Source organism: Pelobates fuscus, chromosome 4 (assembly GCF_036172605.1).
Source record: "Pelobates fuscus isolate aPelFus1 chromosome 4, aPelFus1.pri, whole genome shotgun sequence".
NCBI classification, from domain to species: domain Eukaryota; kingdom Metazoa; phylum Chordata; class Amphibia; order Anura; family Pelobatidae; genus Pelobates; species Pelobates fuscus.
The window spans coordinates 66,579,329-66,605,833 of NC_086320.1; the positions used below are offsets into that span (position 1 = coordinate 66,579,329).

The 26,505-nt window shown below is 35.9% G+C and overlaps 1 protein-coding gene across 1 annotated transcript in view; it reads left to right on the plus strand.

Moving 5' to 3' along the window:
- The window catches only part of CALB1 (calbindin 1), a 60,435-nt gene that overhangs the window by 25,400 nt on the left and 8,530 nt on the right, over positions 1 to 26,505 (plus strand). The window contains exons 4-9 of the mRNA XM_063451267.1: positions 10,491 to 10,571; positions 11,355 to 11,411; positions 14,009 to 14,086; positions 19,049 to 19,104; positions 24,629 to 24,668; positions 24,755 to 24,808. Of these exons, the coding sequence (XP_063307337.1) occupies positions 10,491 to 10,571; positions 11,355 to 11,411; positions 14,009 to 14,086; positions 19,049 to 19,104; positions 24,629 to 24,668; positions 24,755 to 24,808 (366 nt within the window). The remainder of the gene's footprint in view (positions 1 to 10,490; positions 10,572 to 11,354; positions 11,412 to 14,008; positions 14,087 to 19,048; positions 19,105 to 24,628; positions 24,669 to 24,754; positions 24,809 to 26,505) is intronic.

The following is a 26,505-nucleotide window of genomic DNA, read 5'->3' on the forward strand; positions in this document are numbered from 1 at the left end:
GGTGCTAAACTCAAGAGGCAGCAATTGCTCAGAGCACATGCATTGCAAAGACTTCTTATAAAGTCTGTGATAGGACAGCCACAAAAGTCCGGGCGTTGTTAGAAGGGGAGGGCTTGTAAAGGCTTCAGACAAGAACTCTGCTGCTTTTTTTTTTTTAGACATATCTCCAATGGAATAATGCATTATTAAAGTAACTATATACACAACTACACCACTTCATCTCAGTGAAGTGATCTGTGTACCATCCCCTTGTCGTTCTAATCTTGAAACTAAAAACATTACCGCTTTGCAAGTACAGCAATAATTTTATTGCACGATTAGTGCGCCTCTAGAGGTGCTTCCTCAGCTGTAACAAAGTTAAAGGTCCGTTGTAGGTCAGTTATAGGTCAAATGAAGCTTATGATTGGTGCAGCGCAGCGTTTTGCCACACATGTGCACTAGCCACTCCAATGCTTCCCTATGAGATCATCAATCTTGATGATCTCAGCCAGGGAGTTGGAGGGGCAGCGTGTGAGCCTGGGTGTTCTGGTGGTGAAGATTGGGTTTTGGTTTGTCTGAAGGAAGGTAGCCTGACTATGTAGACATGTGTGTGTTGTACTATGTGGACACAGGTGGTTTTTTGTAGATTTTCCTTTGTCAGACGGTTACTGAGTCTTTCACTATGTATTGCAAAATCTACTTTTTTCAAATCAATGAGGTTTGAGTATTCCCTTTGTTCGCTTTGTCTCACTGTAATTGCTTATCTTATAAGCCAGCTTATTTACAGAAATCATTTTATTCATAACTGCATTATAACTAAAGTGTGTAAGCCATCACATGTTCTTTGAAACGTTAAACAAACATTAAAGCAGAGTATATAATATCATGATGTATTGTGATATATACAATATTACTGAGCACTGAAAAGAACAATGTTATTCTATAAAATGGCATAGCTTGCAATTTTACTTATGGAAGATCTTAATAGTGCATTCAAATGAAAGTAAATTAATGTTGTGCGTAGAAGGCTTATCTGTTATGCTGTAAGATGTGTGTGCTAGAGGCACGACTGAGCCTGTTGAGAGATTGGTTGGAGTGCAGAGGTGTACTGGTGGGTATGATTTGGAATAAGTGTATTGGCTCATCATAATCGTGTCAAATTATCAATACATAGTTACATGGTTACAAAGGCTGAATGGAGACATGTGTCCATCAAGTCCAGCCTTCCTCCCATCTGTTTTTTGCTGTTGATCCAAAAGAAAGCAAACAAACCCAGTTTGAAGCACTTCCAATTTTGCAACAAACTAGGAAAAAAGACCCCAGAATTGCAGTCAGATATATCCCTGGATCAAGAAGCTATTATCCTACAGTTGAAAAATTATATAATTGAATATTATGTTTTTGCAAGTATGCATCTAGTAGCTGTTTAAACATCTGTACAGACTCTGATACCCCCTTATTATGTCCAGTGACTGATGCATGCTGTGCCTGTGGATAAATCTCCAATTTCCAAACAAGTCCAAAGCTGCAATTTGAAAGCCTTGTGTAAGAATTCACAAGTATCTAAGCATACCTTCTAACTTTCCCTGTAAGAATCGGAAATGAGGGTTGGTGGGCCAGAGACTGCTGCTGGGGTGCTCTGTGAATGGTCCTCGTGCCTTGACACCATTCAACACAGCACAAGTGCGTCTGATAATGTGCTTGAGTTGCACTTGCTGGGGACAGTTTCTTGGATTCCCCAGATGCAAGACACCAGGAGTCTAACCCAGGATGGCAGGTGCAAACCCCTAATTTGAGATGGTCCCATCAGATCTGGGTCTGTTAAGAGGTATGGTTAAGTCATATACTCAAATTCTGGTATGGTTTTGGTAAATTCAAATTATTTTGAACTTCTCTAAAGAAGAAATTACTACTAATTTATATTTATTTGAGAGTACCGATTTAAATAGAAATTTAACTATGGCTGTCCTCAACTTGGCACGATGAAATGTTTTTGACTAACATTGGGGATTGTGTTTTGCGCATTAATAATTAATCATATGTATCTTATTTTATAGGGCTTCTATCATTAGAAACAACTGAATATTAAAAAAAAAAAAAAAAAGAATGATGCAGCAATGCAAAAGTGTGTCCTTGAAGGTAGCCTTGGGTGATTTGTGTTAGCCTGCAAGACAAAATCAATCAGAGCTTCTATGACCTGTATTTTCTTTTCATTTAAAAATATGTATTTGGTCACTAACAGGTCAATATTCAGGATGTAAATAAAACATCTCCATGAAATAAGGTCAATGTAATTCCTTCTTATTCCGTGTTATGGATATATTGTTTTACTGTGTGTTGTGTATGTTTCAGAAAACAACACTATAATTATAAAAGCATTTAAGGTACAGATAAAATTTAAGAATAACTATCATAGTTTCTATTGTGTAATGTTTGGTAACATTGTCCCAAGCTAAAAGGTGAATATATAGACCACCCAAGGTGCAGTGTGAATATAGTAAATGCAAAAAGGTAATTACCCCTTTCAAATACAATGTATAATAATGGATTCCTCTCAATCCTTAAATACAAATAGCAAAAGTAGGATATACCTAAAAACACAAAATGAAGAACAAAACTATATAGGGTAATAATGTTTAAATATATATAATCTCCAGAATTCAAGGTTGCACTCACAGAGTTATGAATAATTCAGGCTCATCAAAAGTTTGTAGGTTCCGGCAGATTAAGCATGTTCAAATGTTGTATGACTCATAAAGAGAAAATTAAAAACAACATAGTGCAACACTGATGTAAAGTAAAATACACACTTGTAATGGTTACACTTACAAGAAATAAGTAGATAAAACGCCCATCAGTATATTACTGTAGTCCCCAGTCCTGATCACAACGATATAGGGTGCTGGAATCGTCCCAGGTACCGTGAGTGAACAATAAAACAGCATGCAAAATAATAAAAAATGATAACTCTACACGTTTCGTCTAATTATTTAGACGTCATCAGGAGTAAAAGTGCTATAATGTGCATGAGTGCTGTAGTCCATGGGGGAACCCAAACCTCCTTTTTTAAAGTCCCTCAGTGTTGTTGCAAATAGCTCTCCGCCAATCCGTTTGTTTCTTTACATATGTTGCCAATCAGTTCATTTGGTATGTCCTTAAAAGGAGCCGGCCGGCTTCCCTGGAACCAAACGCATTTCACCAACCCGGAAGTGATGGATCTCGGGCGGCGATCAATAGTGACGTCTGCAATATGTGTCTGGGATGCAAATTCGTTTCACATGGTGCGCCGGTTGCCTTCATAATTATGATCGGTCTCTCTTCACATAAAGTCTATCATTTTGACAATGCATGCCCATAATAAAACAGAAAGGCAAAATAAAAACCTATTAGTAATATTACAAAGACTTATTAAATGGTGGCATAGATACAAACATCCCAAAATACTATATTGTTAGTAATACAATAGATATAAGTGGAAAAGTATAAGAATAAGAGGTAAGTTGAAAAAGCTAAGGGGGGTGATGTATGCAATTGGAGGCACAGATTGATTACAAAAAATATAGAATATGTGATGACAAAATGTACATATAAATAGAATACATATGCACATATAAAATAAAAATAAAAATATAAAAATTATATATATATATATATATATATGTAAAGAATAGAAATATTAAAAAGTATAAAACATATATTAAAAATATATGAAAAAAATAATAAAATATGAATTATAGAAAACAAATTCAACCATTAGGGCCGAATGTGGATTTTGATTTAATTTGCTTTCAATCTGTGTATCCAAAATCCCTCCCTGTCTAAGTTTCATTGTAATATCACCGCCTCTCACATCCACGATGACCTGTTCTAAAATAATCCGAAATAAATATTCCAATTTAAACACAGGGCATGTGTTACAATGTACAGGGATGGAGTGTGTAGTGAGGTTTTTTTTTACTAATATTGTTAATATACTCCAAAAAAACTGTTTTTGGCCTCCCACCCCCCCCCCCCTTTCTTCCCACATATTGTGCACCACACCCACATGTGAGGAGGTACACGACATGTGTGGAAGAACCCGTCTCTCCTTCCCCTGATTCTTAAAATTCTCTTTAGTAATGGTACTTGAGAGAGAATAGGTATGAAGTTGCACACCTTACATTTTCCACAAGTTTAAAATCCCTTCCTTGTAATTGTTGTTTTGGTTTTTTTTTTGCTCTTATCCCTAAACAAGCTAGGTGTTAAATAAATTGAGAAGTTCCTTCCTTTTCTGTAGATGACCTGAGGTATGCCTGGTAGTTCCTGTCCTAAAAAATTGTCCTGTTTAAGTATAGTATAAGAAATCAGACTGTGGACTGCCATTAGTTTATTCTTAGTTCTGGGTTTACTGGTCACTGACCAAATGTATTTTAATTTCGCAGAAACCTCAAACAACCAATTAAAATATCGTTTTGATTTCAGTCAGTTTATTTTCTTTTGTTTTTCAACTAAAAATGTCTCAGACATATTTGCTTATTAGAGATTAAATGTTAAATATATGATACTATATTACATGTATTTTTTTTTCTTTTATACATTTTAACATCCTACACCATTGCCTTGTGTTCGTTTTATTGGAGGTTAATTCCCTTCTGTCTAATTCCGCAAGATCTAATTGGAAAAGTTATATAATTTCAAGTCTTTTTATTTTTCTGTGTTTGTGAGTGTAATATTTAACTCATATAATTCACGGTATTATCCTGAGGTATCACGCTACTGCATGCCATTTAAGCTCTTCACAGAACTGAGTGTACCACCATTATACATACCGTATATTTTTTTCCGTTAGAACCAGGGAAGGTCCTTAACGCAGCTGTTTTGAAAATAAGCTGATTATACATTACTCACTTTCAGCTGGTGAAGTTTTAAAGGGCCACTAAAGTCACCCAGACCACTTGAAAAAAATCTTTATTTAATTAATTTAACCCTTTACCTGCAGGAGATATGGGCAGCACATTGTGAAGAAATGTGAGTGGCATGCCCAAGGCATTGAAAAGGTTTAACATATAATTATGTGTTACTTAGTATGCAGGAAATTGCTTAGGCTATTGAGTTATACATTCCTGCTCTGACACAATAAATTATATTAAATATGGAATTATTACAATTGTCAGCACGGAAAAATCCAATTTAAAAAAAGAAGACTTTATGTATTTCTCTATGGCTTAGTGGGGTAGAGCTGTGTCAGTTTCTCTATGTCTTAGTGGTTTTCATGTATGTAGCTGACTAGGATTCAAATCTTGTTATGGATATACAATATTTTTTCTTGTTTTTATTATAATTTGTGCTAAAACAGATGCAAACAAAAGTGGTTAAATGTGTTACAGGCAGTAAATACTTTATTCACTCTTCAATGTTCACACAATAGAAAATTAATAGGTTTAATAAATGTAGTTTGTCACGCCAAGGGTGCAAAATTTCATTGTTGCACAATAGAGTATTGCCATTTATTGGTATTTGTGTAGTGCATATATGAATTGGCCACTTGGTTGCAAGGTCAGATGACAGAAGGGATAATGTAAATGGTATAGAAATGTGAAGGGGGCAGATGGTTTGCAAAATGGATTGATCCTTTGATTTATCAAAGGCTCTGCAGGGTCTGAGATTCTACACTTGAGATGCATGGATGTCTAGTTCCAATGTAAACTAGCTGGCTTTAGCCATATGGCCTGTACCTCCTAATTGATTACTTGATTCCTTTGATATGTTAATAGCCATTAGTCTTGTGTTCCAGTATCATATCCAAAAGAAACATTAATACTTACCCACAGATTAATAATTAAACCTCATTTCTATTATATTTAGAATGGGACAAGCACAATCTTCTAATCAAGCCCAAACATGATTTGCGTAATTTAACAATAGGGGAAGGGATTGTGATGTCCGCTATATTGGGTCACAAGTAAGGAGTGTGACTTATCTATGGAATGGAAAAATTGTAACAAATTCTTGATGCAATTATTATTTCTGTGGAAAGTACATAAGAGAAGAGAGGCTTGGTAATCCACAGGGTATATATCTAGTGATACTGAAGTGTTTATTGTACTTGCTTGGGGTCAAAATCAAATTTTGAGTGAGTCACCATCTTTCCTACCAGAGGCCGAAGTTTTACTTTGAAAACCTGAGTAAGTGATTAGGACTTCTGTTATTTTATCCCTTTTGTTCTTATCAGTTGTTGGTGTAAATAACTTGTTTATCATCTATTTTTTATATGCACTGTGACTATTATTAAGTTCTGCCTTTGTCTGGTAAAGAATCACGTTACATGAAGAGACTAAATAGTGTTTTGCAATTGCATAGTTTAATTTGGTGGGGTTTTATTATTAAGTTACCTGGGGGACCAAGGTACCCCATTTATAAATTGTCTTGGTGGAGGCAGCGTTAAAATAGTAATATTTATATTAATATGGTTAAGTGTGGGTGGTGTTAAGTGGCATTTTATCATTACTTCCGGGCTAGTGCAGGCAAATAGTGAACTTTAACTCTTTCACCACCACAACTACATCACGCACGCTCTTGAAGTAGGGTGCGTTAGTGACATAGTTTACCCAAGTTTCAATACAGATATTTACTAAATATATTAAGAGAATATAACTGTAACAAATACATGAAACTTGTGAAAACAAAGGAGCAGAAAACAAAACAAAACATCACAATGCAGGGATTCAATTCACAGCCTCAGAATCTGATGTGCACAGAATGAGCAGAAAATGGAAACCTTATCATTCAAGAATTAAACTCACAACCTTTGCATTATAAACTCAGTGCACAACTTTAGGATTCCTTGTAAGTAAAGCTTTTCAGTAAGACTTTTGAACAATATCTGAGCATATCTGAGTTGATCGCTATTGGAACAGAGTTAAAAAACAACCTGAATTCTGCACATGGCCAGTGGAGCTCATCAGCTTATCCAGACAGTCAGCATTCATTATCAGTGAGTCTGTTTGTGTTGTAATGGAATAAGGGGAAGGGGAGAGAAATATAGCACTGAAGTGTTGTATGGTGTATCTTTACCAATTATAATGGGATTTTTTTGTTATACTCTTCACATGCTTAGTTAAGCATGGAAACGTAAGAGGCATGTAGGGGAACAAAACTGGTGTGGACTGGATGACAATGAAATTAGTTAAGGTAAAGCTGACTTTGTGCACTATGCAAAAGTTCTTGCTGCTTCAGTCTCTCTAACACTGTGGCATGTTAAATTTTTTCTACACTCACTACATACACCTTTTCTCTGTCCCAGCCTGTATAACGTGAGCTTCTGCCTGCTAGTAAGAAGGTTATGAGAAGAGTGGACCAGCGAGTGCTAGGGGTCAGTCCTTAGAAAGCATGCAGCCAGCATATCATTAGACACATTTATGCCAAGTTCAAGGTGCTGTCTGCACAGTATGCCCTTGGTTGGTCACCCTGCACGATTGGCAGGTAGTCTGACGTGCATTCACACCAGGCTGACCATCTAATTCTTTGTGCAGACACTCCCTGTTTTGGGGCATGTTTGCCCCGTTGGGCTGTTCTGGTTACATGATTTACATCAGTGGCCCACCCTTTTACCCCGCCCCCCGAAATCCTGCTTCACCAAACACTGCTATTGGAGGTATGGATTTACTTGAAAGATGAAAGCAAGAGATTAGCATAGGGTATGTGTTTTCTGATAGCTATATCCTGTCAGTTTCCCTCCAGCACCATCTCCACCAGATACATGACGCTTGGGAGGTACCTGGTTTAGTGTTTTCTGTCGGTAAGATTCTGTAATTAGGCCCATCACAATTGTCAGCACCAGGCCCACTGGGCTCTTAATCCGGCCCTGAACGGTATTATTACATGTACTCAAATATATACTAGCCCTGATTCATTGATTTTTCAGTCTCTGCATTATTGCAAAAATATTTTAGGTATCCTTACAGTTTAATGTTTTGCATGTGTGTTAGCTCACCTTAAATTGCTTCCAATAAATATTTTGCTTAAATTATTCTACGGACAAAAATTTGATACTGATTGGAATGAAGACGCTGAACTTAAAATGTAGATTACTCTTTGTGATGTAGCATGCAAATTCTCAATTCACAATGATTTTATGCAAATGATGTGGAAATCAACATTGATGAAACAGCTTCCTTTGTGACTTTGTTTGTTTGCCATTTGACTCAAATATGTATCTAACGAGTTCACCGAAGGTCATGTTTGTTCTGAACCTGTAGCATATAGCAAATAGAAAAAAATGCAAATATAGTCCTAACCCATATTTTAAATGAATTAAAAACACAAGAAAATCGATTACGAACAAATAATGTTTATCTTAAAGTGCAAAGGCAGGCACCATTCCATCTTTAACGGTTACAGTGTAAATCATCTGACAAAGGTGAAGCAGAGAGTTTAGGACAGAGGAATTATACATGGTGTGTGTGTGTGTGTGTGTGTGTGTGTGTGTGTGTGTGTGTGTGTGTGTGTGTGTGTGTGTGTGTGTGTGTGTGTGTGTGTGTGTGGATAGATTCAAAAGCTTTACTAAGCAACTTCCTAAGGTATAACACATATAGAATCTTTGCTGCTCTGTAGATTGGATATGGATATTAAGAGAGCTCTCCAGATATATTGTAGGTTTACCTTTCTGGCGCAGATGCTGTTGACTAAAATCCCATACAATGTAGTCAGCAATCCTGCCCTGGAATTAACATGGGTTATATTTATCAAAGCTTTAATTACTATGGTGTTTTATTGTAAATGTGTAATAATATGGTATATAATGTTATATCTGAAACTATCACTCTAGACATTTAAAAAATGCAACATTTCTGTCTCTTGATCCAAAATTAGCACTTTGCTCTGAAAATACACATTTCCTTCCTATATGTATGTAGCTGATTGCTTCTGTGTATGTGTGCGGGTGTATGAATATAAGCATGCAATCCTGCATGGGCAGATTAACAGATTAAAGTATATGTACACATATTTGCCAGAGACCTCTCAACTCTCCCACTCAATGACTGTGTGTCAATGCATGTGTATGTGTCTGTTTGTAGTATGTTTTTGCCTCTGCATGCTGTGTGTTTATGCACGTATATACACTGAACAAAATTATAAATGCTACACTTTTTGCCCCCATTTTTCAAGAGCTGAACTCGAAGATCTAAGACATTTTCTATGTACACAAAAGGCTTATTTCTCTCAAATATTGTTCACAAATCTGTCTAAATCTGTGTTAGTGAGCACTTATTTGCCAAGATAATCCATCCACCTCACAGTGTGGCATATCAAGATGCTGATTAGACAGCATGATCATTGCACAGGTGTGCCTTAGGCTGGCCACAATAAAAGGTCCCTCTAAAATGTGCAGTGCAACTTATGTTACTGCTTAAATATATATATTTGCATGTAATATGTAAATACATATGAGCACTTCTGTTTCTAGCCTTCGTATGCGTGTGTGTCTGGGATGTGCTGTGTGAAAGTATGTGCTAAATGTAGTGTGCATGTTTGTATTGTCCTGTATAAAATGTGAATGATTGTGCATGTTGTGCCATTGGATGTACATAATCAAGTATGCAATTCTGTGTGAATGCCTGACTTTATGTGAATACTGTGTACATGGTAACATGTTTTTACACCCCAACCTATATGAAATATCCTTCATCTACTATCTATTTACAGAATATATTTGTACTAGAAGTGTGCATATCTCACTAGGAAGGTTGAATGTGACATTTATAATATGCTGATAAAAGTAAAAACAGAAAAAAGAGTGCATTGGAAACATTTTCTTACATCGAAGTGTACCTTAGTCCATTAAAGTTTGTGAACCAATGGCATATTCTGCATTAAAAAAAAAACAAGGCTGTATATATGCATTTTTATATTTTTTTTCCCTAGAGAATCAATAACTACTCGGTGTCCCTTTATAAGTCACCCTGTAGACAAGTTAATACTCATCCACCTGTCTGCAGATGGATAAATTGGTGCAGATGGTTTATTAAGCATTTTACGTGGCTTCAGCAAGTACACTTTGTGTTCATTTGCACAATATCAAATTCCATCACCTTTTCATATTTTTGGTCGGTAATTATTTAAAGTCAGGCCTTCGTCAGGAGTATGTTGCTCAGCATTCTAAAATTTGACCCTTTAGTTAGGGATATTTGTACTTAAACAGAACACATTTTTTTGCTTCTTGGGGAAAAATCGTCTCTTTACATTTTTTTAAATTATGTTAACGTTTTTATAGCAGTGATAGGAAAACAGAATTGTCCATCTGTTAACGATCTACAATCCGATTCATTTTTGAAATACAGTTTACTGTCCTTAAAATAAAAAAGGATAGAGACTTTTCTCATTCATGGCAAGAGCAATCGATTCGCCGTCAAACAGTTCTGTATGTGCCGATCTTCAAAGAATTGCTTCACAGTGTTCCAAAACAGAAATAAAGTTCTTATAAGCAACTCGCACATTTCCCTCTTGTGATCTACCATCTCTTTATTTTTCAGCTTGCTCAGATCTTACCCACTGAAGAGAATTTCTTACTATTTTTTCGACAGCAGTTGAAGTCAAGTGAGGAGTTCATGCAGGTATGTCAAGTCAGTGTTTGAAGTCTACATGTATCTGCAAGGTCTTATGTAATATCTCCACAGTGCAACTTATGGTACTTAGAAAGCTTATTCTATGTTAAGGTTATTGCTTATGAAGTGTTATTTTGGATTAAAGGGTCACTCTACTGACTAAATGGGCAAAAATGGCCAAATCACTGTTTATCAGATATACCCCCCAATGAATACATGCATCCATATTTTTCATACATGTATTTATTGGGAGTACATCTGAAAGGAATTTGCAAAGGTTTTAGCAATCTACAACTCAATGAACATTATTCTTGTGTTCAGATTAACATTTTTTGTATCTTTCCCAGTTTTACTCAGTTATGCTGTAGTGGTTATGGTGCTTAGAGTTCCCCTTAAATCTTCACAGTACCACCTTTGCTGTGAGAGAGTAAGATGGTCCACATTGCTGGTTTATAGGTTGTCACAGGACGTGTTTGTTTTATTTAATTAAATATTTGTAATCATTATAGATTTTTGCAAAAAGCAGTCAAACATGAATTCCCTTAACATTTCTCTTGCGTTGCATGTCTGGTGACAAATCAGAACATAACTGCAGGGTTAGTCATTAAAATCTGAATGGGCCTGTACCAAATGGGGCAAAACCATCATATTTTCTGTAAAATAGTAGAAGAGTTTTTAAGTGTTGAACTTTTCACACTTCACAAATATCCTCCTTACACCTCCCTCTTCTACTGCATGTTATCACAAAATCTTTTGATTTATTGTGAAGTTAAGAGTGTTTTTCCTTTGCAGACATGGAGGAGATATGACACTGATCACAGCGGTTTCATAGAAAATGATGAACTTAAGGTAACACAAACAGAACTGTAAAATGTATAGTTATGAAGGCATTGTTATGCTTTCCATATTTAGCTTCTCAAATTTGTTTTGCGAGAGCTCAAAGCTTATACTCTATTCTGTAGACATCAAAGTGAATGCTATAAAGGTGTAAAGGTACATACCTTTTTTTATGAATATAGAGCTACTGATTGGCTTAGTGCTTCAGCAGACTGTTCTACCAATCCGCAGCGCTCCTTCCTGGTGGCACTCCATGCTTCCCAAAACTCAATTTTAGAAGCCAGATGCAACCGGGCGAATTGAATATCTGGTGCTGGAGCCAACCTTTGTTGGTAAACCATTCGAGAAGATAGTGCCCAAGGGCCTCTGGCACCATAACAGCCTCATGTAAATTAAGTTGTTATGGTGATTGGAGTGTTCCTTTAAGGATTATCACAGAGCAAATTATATTGTATATTATTTGTTTAAACATTTTACAAGTTTGCTGGCCATTAAGTGAAATATATTATTATTATTTTGTTGAATAATTTCAGAATCTCCATATTGTATAAAGGAATTGGGGGTCAACACATTTTCCCCTCCTCTACCTGTCACATCCCTTCCCTGCAGTATTAGAAAAGGAAAGAGAGATTAGAAATGTATTTTTGGATGTGGTTAAAAATTCATTGGAGGCTGTGTATTCTTTAAATCCTGAATTTATCGTTTTTTGTTTTTTTATTTCCATGACAATACACACAGGTTTAACTGAAGCATCTGATACTTTATGTAAAGCTACATGGGTGGCACTGTGACAAAGCAATGCAACCAACTGTATACTGACATCATCTGTCAAAGTCAGTTGTATATTTAAGCATTTTGAAAGAAATTCAAGAATAGTACATTGTGTCTGTAGAAACAGGTGATTAGTATACAGGAAAGATTCACAGTAGTATTTGTATTTATTTTTTAATAAAGAACCTTACAACATTGTAATATTTCTGGAGAGATCACGGATCGTTCTTTCATTAGTAGATTTACATGGATCTTCAAAAGTCTATTGATTACTTTTTCCATAAAAAGTTCAAGAGAGGATATACAAAAAAAAAAAAAAAAATCTAAAGAACACACCTATTGGAATTTGTTGGCGCTTCATAAATAATAATAATAATAATATAACAATAACACTACTAAAGGAACACTCCCCACCAAAATAGAAGGGGAAATCACTACTTAGTACATATAACAAACGTGAAAACATGAATACATTATTTGCTGCATGTTGTAATTGGAGGGTGTATTTAAAAAGAGATCTTACCTTGAAGAGACAGGTTTGGAAAGCCTCCATGATAGCGCATGTTTGCACACACTGCAACAGAGTTCAGGAAGAACGCGGATCTGATGTGAGATCTCTAAGGAGGAATGGGAGAGAAAGCAGGAGCACTCAAGTATAGCACATTTGCCAATTCCGTTATCCCTCCTGAGGAAGGAGGAAGCAAACCTGTGTTTCATAATTTAATTATTAGAGTGCTGATTTCTCATGTAAATCATCGAAACTAGAATGAATATAGAATACCTCTCACCAATAAAGCACTTATGGTTGGTCTTTCAAAGGAGACTTTATAGAGATGTTTTTGATAACTTTACCTGAGTTTAAAAAATCATAGTATCCAAGAAGCTCTAGATCCTAAAATATTACTCATAGTAGCCAAAATATATAAGGTTAAATCCCTTCTTTGGATAAAACAAAATGAATGTGGCTTTAATAGATGTCTATGTGCTTCCTGCACAATTAATGCGGCTTCAATAGATGTCTATTTGCTTCGTACACAAACACTTTGCCATTGCACGCCTTTATTATGGACTCATTAACACATTTTTTACAATCAATTTTATATCAAAAGCAAACACTATTTTTTTTATTTTTTTTGACAGTTGTGATCTTTTTCTGGTTATCTTTTGGTTGCTCTTTGAAAAGCAAATGTTTCATTTTATTCTGTTCTGAAAAGGATAGAACATAACAGGTTTTGCTGATACTTCCTTTACCTTAAAGGAACACTCTAGTGCCAGGAAAACATACTCGTTTTCCTGGCACTAGAGTGCCCTGAGGGTGCCCCCACCCTCATGGTCCCCCTCCCGCCCGGCTCTGGAAAGGGGAAAAGGGGTAAAACTTACCTTTTTCCAGCGCTGGGCGGGGAGCTCTCCTCCTCCTCTCCGCCTCCTTTCCGCCCCGTCGGCTGAATGCGCACGCGCGGCAAGAGCTGCGCGCACATTCAGCCGGTCGCATAGGAAAGCATTTACAATGCTTTCCTATGGACGCTTGCGTGCTCTCACTGTGATTTTCACAGTGAGAATCACACAAGCGCCTCTAGCGGCTGTCAGTGAGACAGCCACTAGAGGATTTGGGGGAAGGCTTAACCCATTAATAAACATAGCAGTTTCTATGAAACTGCTATGTTTATAAAAAAATGGGTTAACCCTAGCTGGACCTGGCACCCAGACCACTTCATTAAGCTGAAGTGGTCTGGGTGCCTAGAGTGGTCCTTTAATGTCATGTTTGCTGTACTGTGCTTGTTCTGCTTTTTTTTTACAAGGTTATCTTTCCCTTTATTCCCTCTATTATGTCTTAATAGAACTTTCTTAAAGACTTGTTAAAGAAGGCCAACAAACCTTTTGAAGAATCGAAACTAGAGGAATATACCCAAACAATGGTAAGAATGGCCCTTAGCAATGATTAGCAATGTAGAATAAAAACAATTCATTTGTCCAACGTGTTTCGTCTTACGTTAACATCAGCTCTCTGTCCATCACTCAACTGTTTCAATTTACTTACTGTGATAATCTGCACAAACTGTAATATTTTTCCTGGTGGGTTATTCCACATTCCTGTTATATGAGCATTGGGATTTGGAGGTAGTGCATAGGTAACTTTTTGGGGGTTTTAGTTAATTCATATATCCAGTACTATTTCACTGAAGAAATACATTGTAAATAAATTATGCAATATTGAACTCCTTATTTTGTGAATTTCCTGATAAAGTGATGCTAAATAAAGGATGGTTGAGTATTATGAAGATCCTGAACATGATGATGCTCTTATAGCCACAATGCTGGCAAAGCATTAGGGGAGATGTAGTCCACAACATCTGGAGTGCCAAAGGTTGCCCATACCTTTTATTGGGGATAGAGCAATACCTCCACTCATGTGTTCTCATAGAGCCCTAAATGAACTCCACAGTACTACATGGTAGTCAATTGACTATAGCTCAGTTTCTTGAATATGGTATTATTTATCACCAACATGGACATGGACCTGCATGGATCTTAACATGTAATTTGGAGGAAAGACAAGACAGGGGGGATATGATAGAAACATTTACATACATAAAGGGAATCAACACAGTAAAGGAGGAGATTATATTTAAATGAAGAAAAAACTACAACAAGAGGACATAGTCTTAAATTAGAGGGGCAAAGATTTAAAAATAATATCAGGAAGTATTACTTTACTGAGAGGGTAGTGGATGCATGGAATAGCCTTCCAGCTGAAGTGGTAGAGGTCAACACAGTAAAGAAGTTTAAGCATGCGTGGGATAGGCATAAGGCTATCCTAACTATAAGATAAGGCCAGGGAGTGAAAGTATTTAGAAAACTGGGCAGACTAGATGGACCGAATGGTTCTTATCTGCCGTCACATTCTATGTTTCTATGCTTCCTACAAGATCATGCTTCATTTACTTATGGAACATAACATAAGAAGATCAAAAGTAAATGTTAATTGTAGGACAGACATTCCCAAACTACAATGTTTTAGCTCAAAGAGCCTAATGTGAAGGCTAATGTGCAAGATGTAAATATAAAGGTTAAGCCAGGCTCCCTGAGCTTGAATGTGGTTTAGGACTGTTGGTCCCATAATAAATATTTAAATCAGTAGCATCTGCTTGTCTTGCCTGAATATACCCTGAATATATTTTAGTTTATGGAGTAGAGGATACCTGGTTCCATCATGACCATCAGGGTAGAATGATCCATCAGGATGTTATTCGCTTGTGCAACATTTTCCTTGTTGTGTACGCTCTGCTCTCTCTTTGATAAATTGATAAAATTTCAATCTTCATGAAATTAAATATCAACACATAAACAACCCATTAGTTTTTAAAAAGTGCTGTTACCAGGCACCAAATGTTGTATTTTGCATACCTTTATTCTGAGTATGTCAAACGTTTTGAAACAAAGTCCATTCCCTAAAACAATGACGGTGGCAAATTGTTCTAGTAAAAGAATTTACTTGCATATTGTGAAGAAACTATATCGTCACCACCATGCCACACTGTTTTATTAAACATGTTTTGGAAGGGACTGACTGACCCATTCTTCACATAATGACAGGACACCATATAGATAGGTCTGAGAACTGGATTCTTAGAAAAGTTTAAGAAATATAGTCCTCCTGTCCAACAAAAAAAGTACTTGGGCATCTACTGTACTTTTTTTTATGACTGTAGAGTGAACTACAGTCACGACAGGTAAATGTCCTTCTTTGTTAGAGAATTTTCCAACATCGATAACATCTACATGTTAGAGTACATTAATGCTGTGTGACAAAAAAAATAATTTTCATGGAGCCGATATGAAATATTAAAAAATTCAAGCTGACACATTAATTTGGTCTGTTCATTAAATGGACCTCATCATACGGATAAAATGATATATTATGGGCAACCAAGTTTAATAATAGTATCACATTTATAGATTTAGAAGTGATCTGCTATGCATGTGCTAAAAGTTAATAGAGGCAGTCAGAAATGTCTTTTATACAGCCAGCAGCTCCAAAGGCAAAGTCATTACGGGCTGTTATAGTCTCATCTGAAAGGCTCACTCTGCTATTATTAAGTGCCCTAATTCTTAATGAGTGAAAAATGCATGTAATATGAAAGAGAAAAAAAAAAACACAGGAGACTCGAGAAGCATATTGTGTATACTTTCAAAGGAACAGCATAATTTAACACATAATACCCGTGTGCTTTATTCAATCTGGCAAAGTCCCACTTTTTAATCATATATTATACCTTTTCGTTAAATACATTTCATTAGAGCTGTGCCGGCTTTATTTATATGAGGAGTAAAACTTTTATTTCTATAATAGTCTAATGCCGTCTCCACAAGAATAACTGTCAGTATTATGTAGCTTGTAAAATAGTCTTTTCTCACAAGGTTTTTCCTTCATCTTTGTATTTATTGATATTCTGAAAGTTTGCTAGTAGTTTTTGAAATTGAATTAGTCACTGGCTCCTCCCAAAGCTGCAGACCCTTGTGAAAAAGGGACAGTACCGGCTTAAATCAGGGCATGTTGGCCTCGTAAATCATGAATAAAAATCATTTAGAGAATAAGTTCTGAAAGATTACCAAAGATAACTAAATACCGTTTTCGTCAGAGCCTCCCCCATGTTTTTAATATCTCCCCCAATAATTTCATCAGCCGTTCATCTATATTTAAAATCCTCTTTTACGTCCATTTAACTACATTTTCCCAGGCCATTGTCCTTCCTTATGTCTATTTATTTAAAACATCTTTCAAGAATGTTGGATCTTCAACGTATCTTCATACTTCTGCCTTTTTTGCAGGAATGGTTAAAATGTTCAAACACGATACAAAGTGAAAAAATGTAATTCTGGTTAATAGCTAAATCTTATTCTACACTTCAAAGGCATCAACACCTTTTGTTGTAGCAGGTTCTGAAAGAAATTGAAGATAATAGCATAATCATAGAGGTATTTAGTAGCATAACTATCAAACATAAAGATGATGATTTGGCTATATAATTTTAATAATATGAAAGTGATAAATGACTAAGGCTAAATGGAAATAAAGTACTAGAAAAATATACGTTTTTGAAGTGCAAAATGTTTATAAAAATTGAATATGGTTATCAAGCAGGTATATATCCTTATTAGAACGTGCAATGCTATATTTTACTTGTTTGATATACGTTTAGGATAATGCATCCTATCTCCGTAATCTGTTGAATTCTTACTGTCAATCTAAATTCCATTGTATTTGTACTACATACTACATATATACAAGGGAAAGATTTATTTTGCTTTGTATATTTATCTATTTTAAAATCCCTCCTACCATTTTCTTCAAGCCATCACTGGGCCTCATTCTATAGTATTCTCTACCCTCTCCTTTACTGTACAGAAATATATACATAGAAAATGGCTGGTTTTATGGTATGGTTATAAGTTTTTAGTAGTGAATGGGTTCGTTTTTTCTTTTCTGTGTCAAGATGGAAGTCATTTAGTTCACATCAGTTGGCTGCAATTCGTACAAGAATTGCCCTGGTTATCTTTATAGCAGAGATAAGTAAGCATAAATGATGGTTGCTACAACAGATGACCCCTGATGGAGCCTTGTGTTTTCTACATTGCAATAACTCATTTTGTAGTGTTAGGCTGAGTGATATAGCAATAAGAACATGAGTGTCTACATTAACTGCTTTGCATTACAGAAACAGGATGGACAATTTAGAAATAAACTAATTTATCCAATAATTCCTGGAAATTAGTTTTTGTTCCTGGTGATATTGTTCCAAGAGCTCCCATGCAATCTTCGCCTTGAAAGCTTCTGTTAACATTACAATAAGAGTATATCCTATTTCTGATGGGATAGTTGGGAAAGTATTTGGTGCAGATTATATTTTCCCCAATGCCCGTGGTACTATATAATATTATGCCCAGGGGATCTTCAAATACATTGTGTTTGAGAATTTCATTATATTGCAAATGGAAGAAAAGTCTAATAGTTATTCTCGTAAAAAAAACTATAACACATTTTGCATATACAATTTAAATTAAACTATATTACCTTTTTTTAAAAAAAAAATGTGTTGTGATGCTCTTTAAAATATAACATGTGGGTTATTTTGGTGAATGGAGCCTGGAGCTGACGAGTTCTTCCGACCTTTGAGTACTAGAAAACAGAGTCCGTCAACGGATTATTTATATTACGTAATTGGTGTGGTGGGCAGATCAATCACTATCTGTAGAACCTACCCTGAGACTGAAAAACCTTTACCAAATTTCAGGGCCTGATTTTTTTATTTTCATTAGGTCCCTGTTATGAGGTCCAGCTCTCTCTTTTGAGGCCCATATGCTTTATGTTCAGTTCTCTCTACCCACTTTAGTGCCAGAGATAAAATCTATTACATCAAATAAACGATAGTACTCCAATTCCAATAATTTAAAATGAATCATATACTTTTGTCAAATTTACTTCCTTGAAACACCCCCTTGAGCCCCTTCGACCTTAACAGAACATGCCCCAAAAGAATGGTGATATCTAAAAGTTTTCCAATATCACAAAGTCTGTCTTGGAATATGGAACTTGGTGGTAAAATAGAGTTCTAATTAATCACCAGCTGCAATGTCTGTGATCCTGAAATATCATGTTGCGCAGTTATATTGATTATAGGTCACAAGATAATATGCATAGAATCATAATGATGCATAGAAAAAATATATATTCATGACTTTATGATATATATGTACGGTTTTTATAGTTAACTATCATCTTTACAAGTCAGTGTGGGCCATCGTTATATGTCAAAATTCTGACAAATATTTTATTAAAATTATCCATACTTTTATCATTTTATTCTCATCATTCATAGCTCAGGATGTTTGATACCAATAATGACGGAAAACTGGGTCTTACGGAAATGGCAAGGTAAGATGTAATATTTAATATTTAATATTGATATTTGTATTTGTCTTCTGCCGATGTATACCTTTCACTAATTCATGTAATGTTATAGTTTGCTATTAAAGACGTGATAATTAGTCATTTTGTAACATTTATTACAACTAGATTTTTCCCTCTATCCTCCTTAACATGATTGAGTAATTATACATAATTCTCTGTTAATTGTTTTATCAATCACCTTATGATAAGTGCGATCAGTTATGATATTTCACACTGAACGCACTTAGAACTTTACCGTATGCCAGGTCTATATTTAACAACACCAGCAGAGATTTTCACTGAGCTGTGGATTATCATGAGTTAACAAGGGAACTTTTAAATGTTTGTTCATAACGCAAATTTGAGAAATTCTACAACTCAGCTGTTTTACAAGTCAGCTTTATCAGCCTAAAATTTTATTTTTTTTAGTCAATTTCAAACAATTCCATGTTTAGTGAATACTTAAAGCTCCCAATTGAGGTATGTGTCTTTCCACCTCACAGCTTAACTGAGATGAGCAATGTTCTAAAAGATTCTCTTTGTATATGCTGTTAAATCACACATAAAACAAAAGTGTAATAAGAAAAGCACAAAAGACCATAATGGGTGTCTTAAACTAGGGGAAGACAGGGGAAGGGGATATGGCGTTGAAGGAGAGTCAGTAAGTCAACAGCATGGTGGAAATCAAAAGCTATTGTAGGTGGGAGACCAAAACTACCTCACCTAGTATATACCTTGGACCACAGCAGCAAGATATTACATTTAAAAATAAAAGTGGGTTTTGATAAGAGATTTAATTTGCCTCACATACACAATGATCTCGTCTTTGGCATCTCTCTTTATCCCTTTCGGAAAAAACTATTCCCACATCTTACATACATCCCAGGTCACCTGCCCCACCCAGTGCTAGTCCAAGGCCATCATCGCATATTTGCAATTTAGAGAGACTTGCAAAATGAATTCCTTTTTTAGTTGGGACAGCAATATTTTTCAATTAGTAAATTAGCAGCAACCAGAATTTGACCCTCTACTTTTCTAATATTCAGACTAACACGTGGAGCTAAGGATATATAAGTATTGTTATTTTGGGCTCTGAGCAGTGAGGGGAGCACTTCTATTACTGATTATTGATAGGTTACCAGGGGCTTCTTTTTTGCCTGTTAAATATATTAGCTGGGTGATTTATGTCCCCAATTAAGTAACACTTTACCAATTGAAAGCATTGAATAAAAAATTATTTGAATGATGATGAATATGGTAAATACTATAAATAAGATATTTTAGCATATATATCTTACTGTTATTTCATCATTTCTGTTATTTGTTCTTATTTTTCTCAGTGGTGAATTTAAAACCTTTAGTTGTAGTCTGTAAGAGCAGAATTTTTATCTGACGGTTATTGGAAAATTATTACGGCATAGAATGAAAATAAATATATTTTCTTCCCTAGACATTAAATTTCTTATGTTCCTCTTTGTGTTATTCTAATGAAAATTTGTGCTTGCTTAGCTGTATATTAACTACATGTGTATTCTACATGTCTGCATTCTATGCTGGAACTGTCTCCATTAATTAAGGGACTACGGGTGCTAAATATCACCCCCTTATAGCTATGTGTATTTGCTACTTTTCCATCACTATATTGCAGTTACATAAATAGTTTTGTGAAATTTCAAATGTAAATTAATTTTGTCTATGTGTTTCTCTGCAAACTAGCAGCTCCTCAGCTGCTAGTTGCTCATTTCTTCTTATGTTTGTTGATTTCAACAAGTTTCCATTTCTGAGCCAATCAGAGTGAAGCAATGGTTTTGTATGAGGACAATTAGTGCATTATCAGTGTAGTACAGACTTGGGGCAATAAAAGTCGCATTGCACTGTACACAGAAAACTTTTGAAAACCGAACCACTGCCAGAGATCACTGGTCATATTCGGTATCTTTGTAGCTTTTACATCAATATTAAACAAAATATCACTTTTCTTTGTCTTGCCAGATATGTTACAAGTGATTGTCACATATTAGCTGCTGTATAATTTCACACCTGCCAGGGTTAATGCCCAATAGTTCTAGTAAGGCAAAATATAAACACAATTTTCAAACATAGTTTTAAATGGAAAACTGGTTTCAAGTTTAACTTCTGATTCCATACATTCTTAGGTGGAAATTAGCAATAATATTACAATCATTGCATTCCCCTACATAGTTATAAATAAAATCTTGCTGTTCATCCAAAGTGTTGGTGCCCATACTGTTCTTTTAAATGAACCCCATCTCTACCAGATTCGTGTATAAAGATGTATTTAAGTTTTATCCCATAAATCCCTACTTACTTGGATGATTTTCCATGTAGAGAAACACATATTTCCATAAGGGATCCATACTCTCCCAGTTAAGGAAGATTCAAAGAGCAAAACATTATCACTGCATTCCAAAATTTATAGGGGAGGTCTCTGATGTAACTCAGAGCAATACAGGGATTCATGTAGGTATGTTAGTAAGTTGCAAATACCTGCATTTTACAAACAGATTATATATTCATACCTAGTGTATGTGAGCATTATGCTCAAACACAGACATTAGTTTCACTTTCTGTTGGCATCTCAGGAAGCTAATAATTATACCAGGACTGCTACAAATATGTAGGGTATATGGCCATTTCTATATATATCAATAATGTCAAACCAAGGGCAACTTAAGGAATTATCGGGGCAGTACGTTTGAACTGGTCTGGACGCCCTACTTTGTAACTATGGGACAACACCCTCCTGGTAAAAAAAAAACAAGGCAGGGATGGGGGAGACAGGGAACCTGCAAACTGGACATTCAATACATTTAACACAAGTCCAACCACAATATATAGAAACTCCAAAATCTTTATAACTATCTGGATTTTTAGCCATAGTACCCGAGGAGTCCAGTTTCAACCATAATAGAGGGTCCATGGTCAACCTCCAACCTCCTCTGAAAGCCATATAGTTTCTGTTTGGTTGGTATTAAATGACGTCATATTGCAGTTCCATTGGGCGGCCCTCAAAAGTTGGGAGAGCTCCTGATATTGTAAATCCTTTTTTTTATTACTAATGTGTTTATTTCCAATTGTGGGTCATTAATATTTGATTTATTAAAGCAAATCTGATCTAAATATCTTTTTTATATCATAAGAAATCATAGAATGTCATGAATTACAAATCATAAAACAATAATTTCTGTAAATGTGCTATTTACATATAAAATAAAATGTGCAATATAGGAAACAACGAGAATGGCTAACAGATATTTACAAAACACCTAAGAAAATTTTCATTTTAAATTCGGTTCAAATTCTTCTTTTTAAACACAAGTAATTCGGGTTATATATGTGGAGCATTTCGAATATTTTAACAATAAACCAACAGGCCATTTAAAGAAGGAGACGGTTCCATGCTGTGGCTAGTAATTACTCTTTATTAAAAAAAACCTAAATGGCTCTCGAGGAATCATGCTGTTCGAAGCTTTAAGTGCCTTTTTATAGTTTCAGTGTCCACGTGAGCAATGCTAATTTCCGTTGCTTTCTTCCTCCTCAGCCATATCACCCATAGTCTAGTACTTTTATTACTGAAATGAAGATCATTTGAATTGCTTTTGCTAAGCATTGGAGGATGCTTGTTTCTATAATAAAACATTGATTGCACTTATTGCATATTGTTATTGTTCGTCCCATTTGTTTGTCCTTGTGTAATGTTAGCGTACATTAGAAAAACTATGTTGGCTCTTCGACAACTATGTTTGTGAGATAACGCTAACAAGCGTATGTTTGTTAGCATTATTGAGTGTTGGCCAGTACTGTTTAATAAATATGAGCAGGTATGGTGAGAAAATAATTTCCTGGGAGTCAAGTAAGCATGGTAAAGCCATGAATTCAGAATCAATTAGTAATTGTAATTATTGTGCAGTGTATATAATTCTAATATACTCACAGCAGGTGTTAAGCAGCCACAGGAGCTCTCCCAGGGCTAAATCAATGGCAGTGAGTTCTGACAACCTCGAAATCTCTTTATTTTATAAGCTTATGCTATTAGAGGTTAATCTGTACCTTCCCTGACTGCATAACCGTGCTGCCATTTACAGACTTTGATTCACAAGCTCACTTAGGTACAAACACTAGGTCTTAGAAATACAAGCCTACATTACCAGAAACTGGTATCACAAACTGAAAGTGCAATATCTAGAATGAGGAGAGATTAAGCACACTCACACAGGTTGTGACAGAAATTAGGCTTTGAATATAAGGGAACGTAAAGCAAATTCACTAATTATTGTCATACACCCACTGAATGAAATGCAGAGCTGTCAGATCATTCCGATTTTTAATTCTTCACCTACACTTGCACTCTCTTTACTTTTGGACAAATATAACACTCCTCCAAAAACAATACTATTTTCTACCCATTCTTTGGATGTGTATTTGTATACACTTTCGTATTTTTGCCAATGTTGTCATAGTTTGACAAAATCATGTTTTGTTGTTTTTTTTGCCAAAGATGAAGAGAAAGAGAATTGCCAACATTTAGTTTTGATTTTTCAAGAGGGGGATATTGGGGTTTTATTATACATGCATGATGTCACACGTAACACATCCCACAAGGGATTTAGAATGTTGTTGATGCTATAATAAGTAAAAAATTAGCTATTTGCACTTATGGGTCCCTCAGGCTGTGGGACTGTGTATGAAAGGAACTCTCAGCAGTGTGTATCAGTCAATACCGCAAGATCAAAAACAAATAATCATGGAATTTGCTTTGAGATTCCTGTAATGAGAATGTAAAAACTTTCATGATTAAATAAAATGTGTATAAATGCTACATATTCTCGTGAGTGCTTTTCATGCAAAACCCCACAGTATGAAGTGCAAATAGCAATTTTCTCTATAAAATATTGTAACAATCAACTAAGTTCCAAAACTGCATGGAGATTAGCTTATTATAAACTATGTAAGTATGGATTTGGTGCATCATAAAGAAAATATGTAAATCTTGTACCCCCAGGTTATGTATGAAAAGTTACGGAGCCAAGTTCTAAATATTGAATGTTACTGTTGATTGCTCCCCTGTCAGAACTTTTAGTACTTTGCTTGACCTTATTTTCTATACATGACCTCTATTGGGTTGATTAATCCTTTAATATTAATACATTGGATTTGTAATTTCATTATGAATAAACGTATTACTTTCTTGTAAAGTCATGTTGCCGCAAAAAACATTAAAACACTCAAGTGTCCTCTATATCCTTGTACACTCCGTAAACACACGTTGCTGCTATCTTTGGGGAAAAAATAGCTAACCCCTTTCCAATTGATAATTGAATATAATCACCATGGTGAGTGCCTGGTGGCTGCCCACACCTCAACAACGGTTGCTTTAATTTTCCATGCTAATTACTTTATCAGCATGCGTGCTTTAGGTGATGTTAAATTTGGCTTCATTTTCTTCTTCTATTAGATTTACTAATTAGTATTCTATGTTTCCCCATAGGTTACTTCCTGTGCAAGAGAATTTCCTCCTAAAATTCCAGGTATGAGAAGGATTTACTTTAAGTGAAAAGCTTTTGTAAAAACAAATCCTGTAAGTTTTACAAAATTTAAAATGTTCTCTTTTCAGGGTGTCAAAATGTGTGGAAAGGAATTCAATAAGGCATTTGAGTTATATGATCAGGTAAGATCGTGACTACTAACACTACTAACTGTTAAAGCTATATGATTAGAAAATGTGGGATATATAACAGGGAATGATATAGTGGTTGTATGTAAGCCAAATAGAAATTAGTGTTTTGTATTTTCAATATTTTGCTTATATTATATTCTCTGCAATGCCTGCTAGCCAATCAGTATATGTTTTTCAACAACAAAATAGAGTTCTATAAGGGGTGTGGAGCACGGCAGCACACAAGTATTGGCGCCATTTCTCCTAGCTACAGACCTTTCAACCCCAATCTGAATGATTACATTGACTAGTTACCTCATCTACCTGAGACATTGTTGGGTTCCACTCGGGATAGTACAAGGAACAAGCAGAAGCCTTTAATTTTCTCTACATCCGGCACCAGACTCCCAAGGCCCAGCACGCTGGTGGCTTTAGAGGACCGGCCGAATCTCCTCAAATCTACACAGGTTGGAGTAACTACTTACCTGCCCACTCCACCAAGAGCTTGGTAGAAGATCCCAGAAACCTCCACAGACCTCCACTAAGAAGACTTTGACATTGGTCAGAAGCTCCATTGTACTCTGTATCACAAGGCTACAAGCTCAGTAGATCCTGAGGCCTGTAGTTCACCACCGGATGAAGATACGGTGGATAAAGGCCGACCTTTAATACATCGGTCATAGAGGTCGAAGCAATAATGGAACACAATGGCCACACCACAGCTATTAAGCAGGATATTAAACAACTATTTGCAGACATGTAGAAGCTATTTGCAGCCGGGTTGGCTGTTGTGAAGGCAGAGGTTCAAACTGTGACAACCTGAATAAAATCTACAGAAGAAGATGTTCCCGACCTTAGACAGGAACTAGCTGTATTGGAGGAAACGGTTCATCAAATACAGGCCTACTCAAGCCATTTTTTTTTAAAATTCTTTATTTTGGTAGTGCAGAAAAAATACACGCAATTTGTCATGCCCCAACAGCTTGTGACAAAGGATTCGCAATACAATGCTTACATTCAAGGTAATGATAGAGACAATTTTAAAATATATAATAACAGTGGTAGGAACATTTTTTGTATATTTTGCACGATTACTGGTTTGCTGGTTGCATTCGGTAGGGTCATGCAATATACTAAATGCAAGTTAATGAGTGAATTGTGTAGTGTAATAAACACGGATGGGTCATAGTTCGAGCTATAGTGAATAAGCCCTCCCTGGGCTTGGGTGTTTTGTCTGAGCGTAACATTCCAGGATAGTGCTGCCAGTGGGGTAGCATTGGGCAGTGCAATCTGTCTTATTTGGCTATGACAGGGAGTTATCTCTGATTGTCAAGCAATAACATCCTATCTTGGCTTATGGTGCGGTCTTCAGTTAGAAGTTGTGTATGTGAACTCGTGTCGGTCGTCTAGTGCTGCTAGAGTGGGCTCGGGAATTGGGGCGAGTGGGGGGGGGAGAGGTCCGTTATGGCTATGGGCCAGGTATGGGATTCTGTCTAGGCTCGTATGTCATGTTGTGTTGTCAGGGTTGACCTCTTTCCGTGGCATGCCAGCTATTTAAGTATCAACACGAAGATTAACAATTATATATCTATAAAACAATTATAAATTGTTAGAAACTGTGATCCACATCAGGGATCCTCGTGGGTGGGCCTGCATGGTGGGCAGGAAGTCTCAGGATGTAGTGTACTGACTGCCGTAGGCGGTTGGGC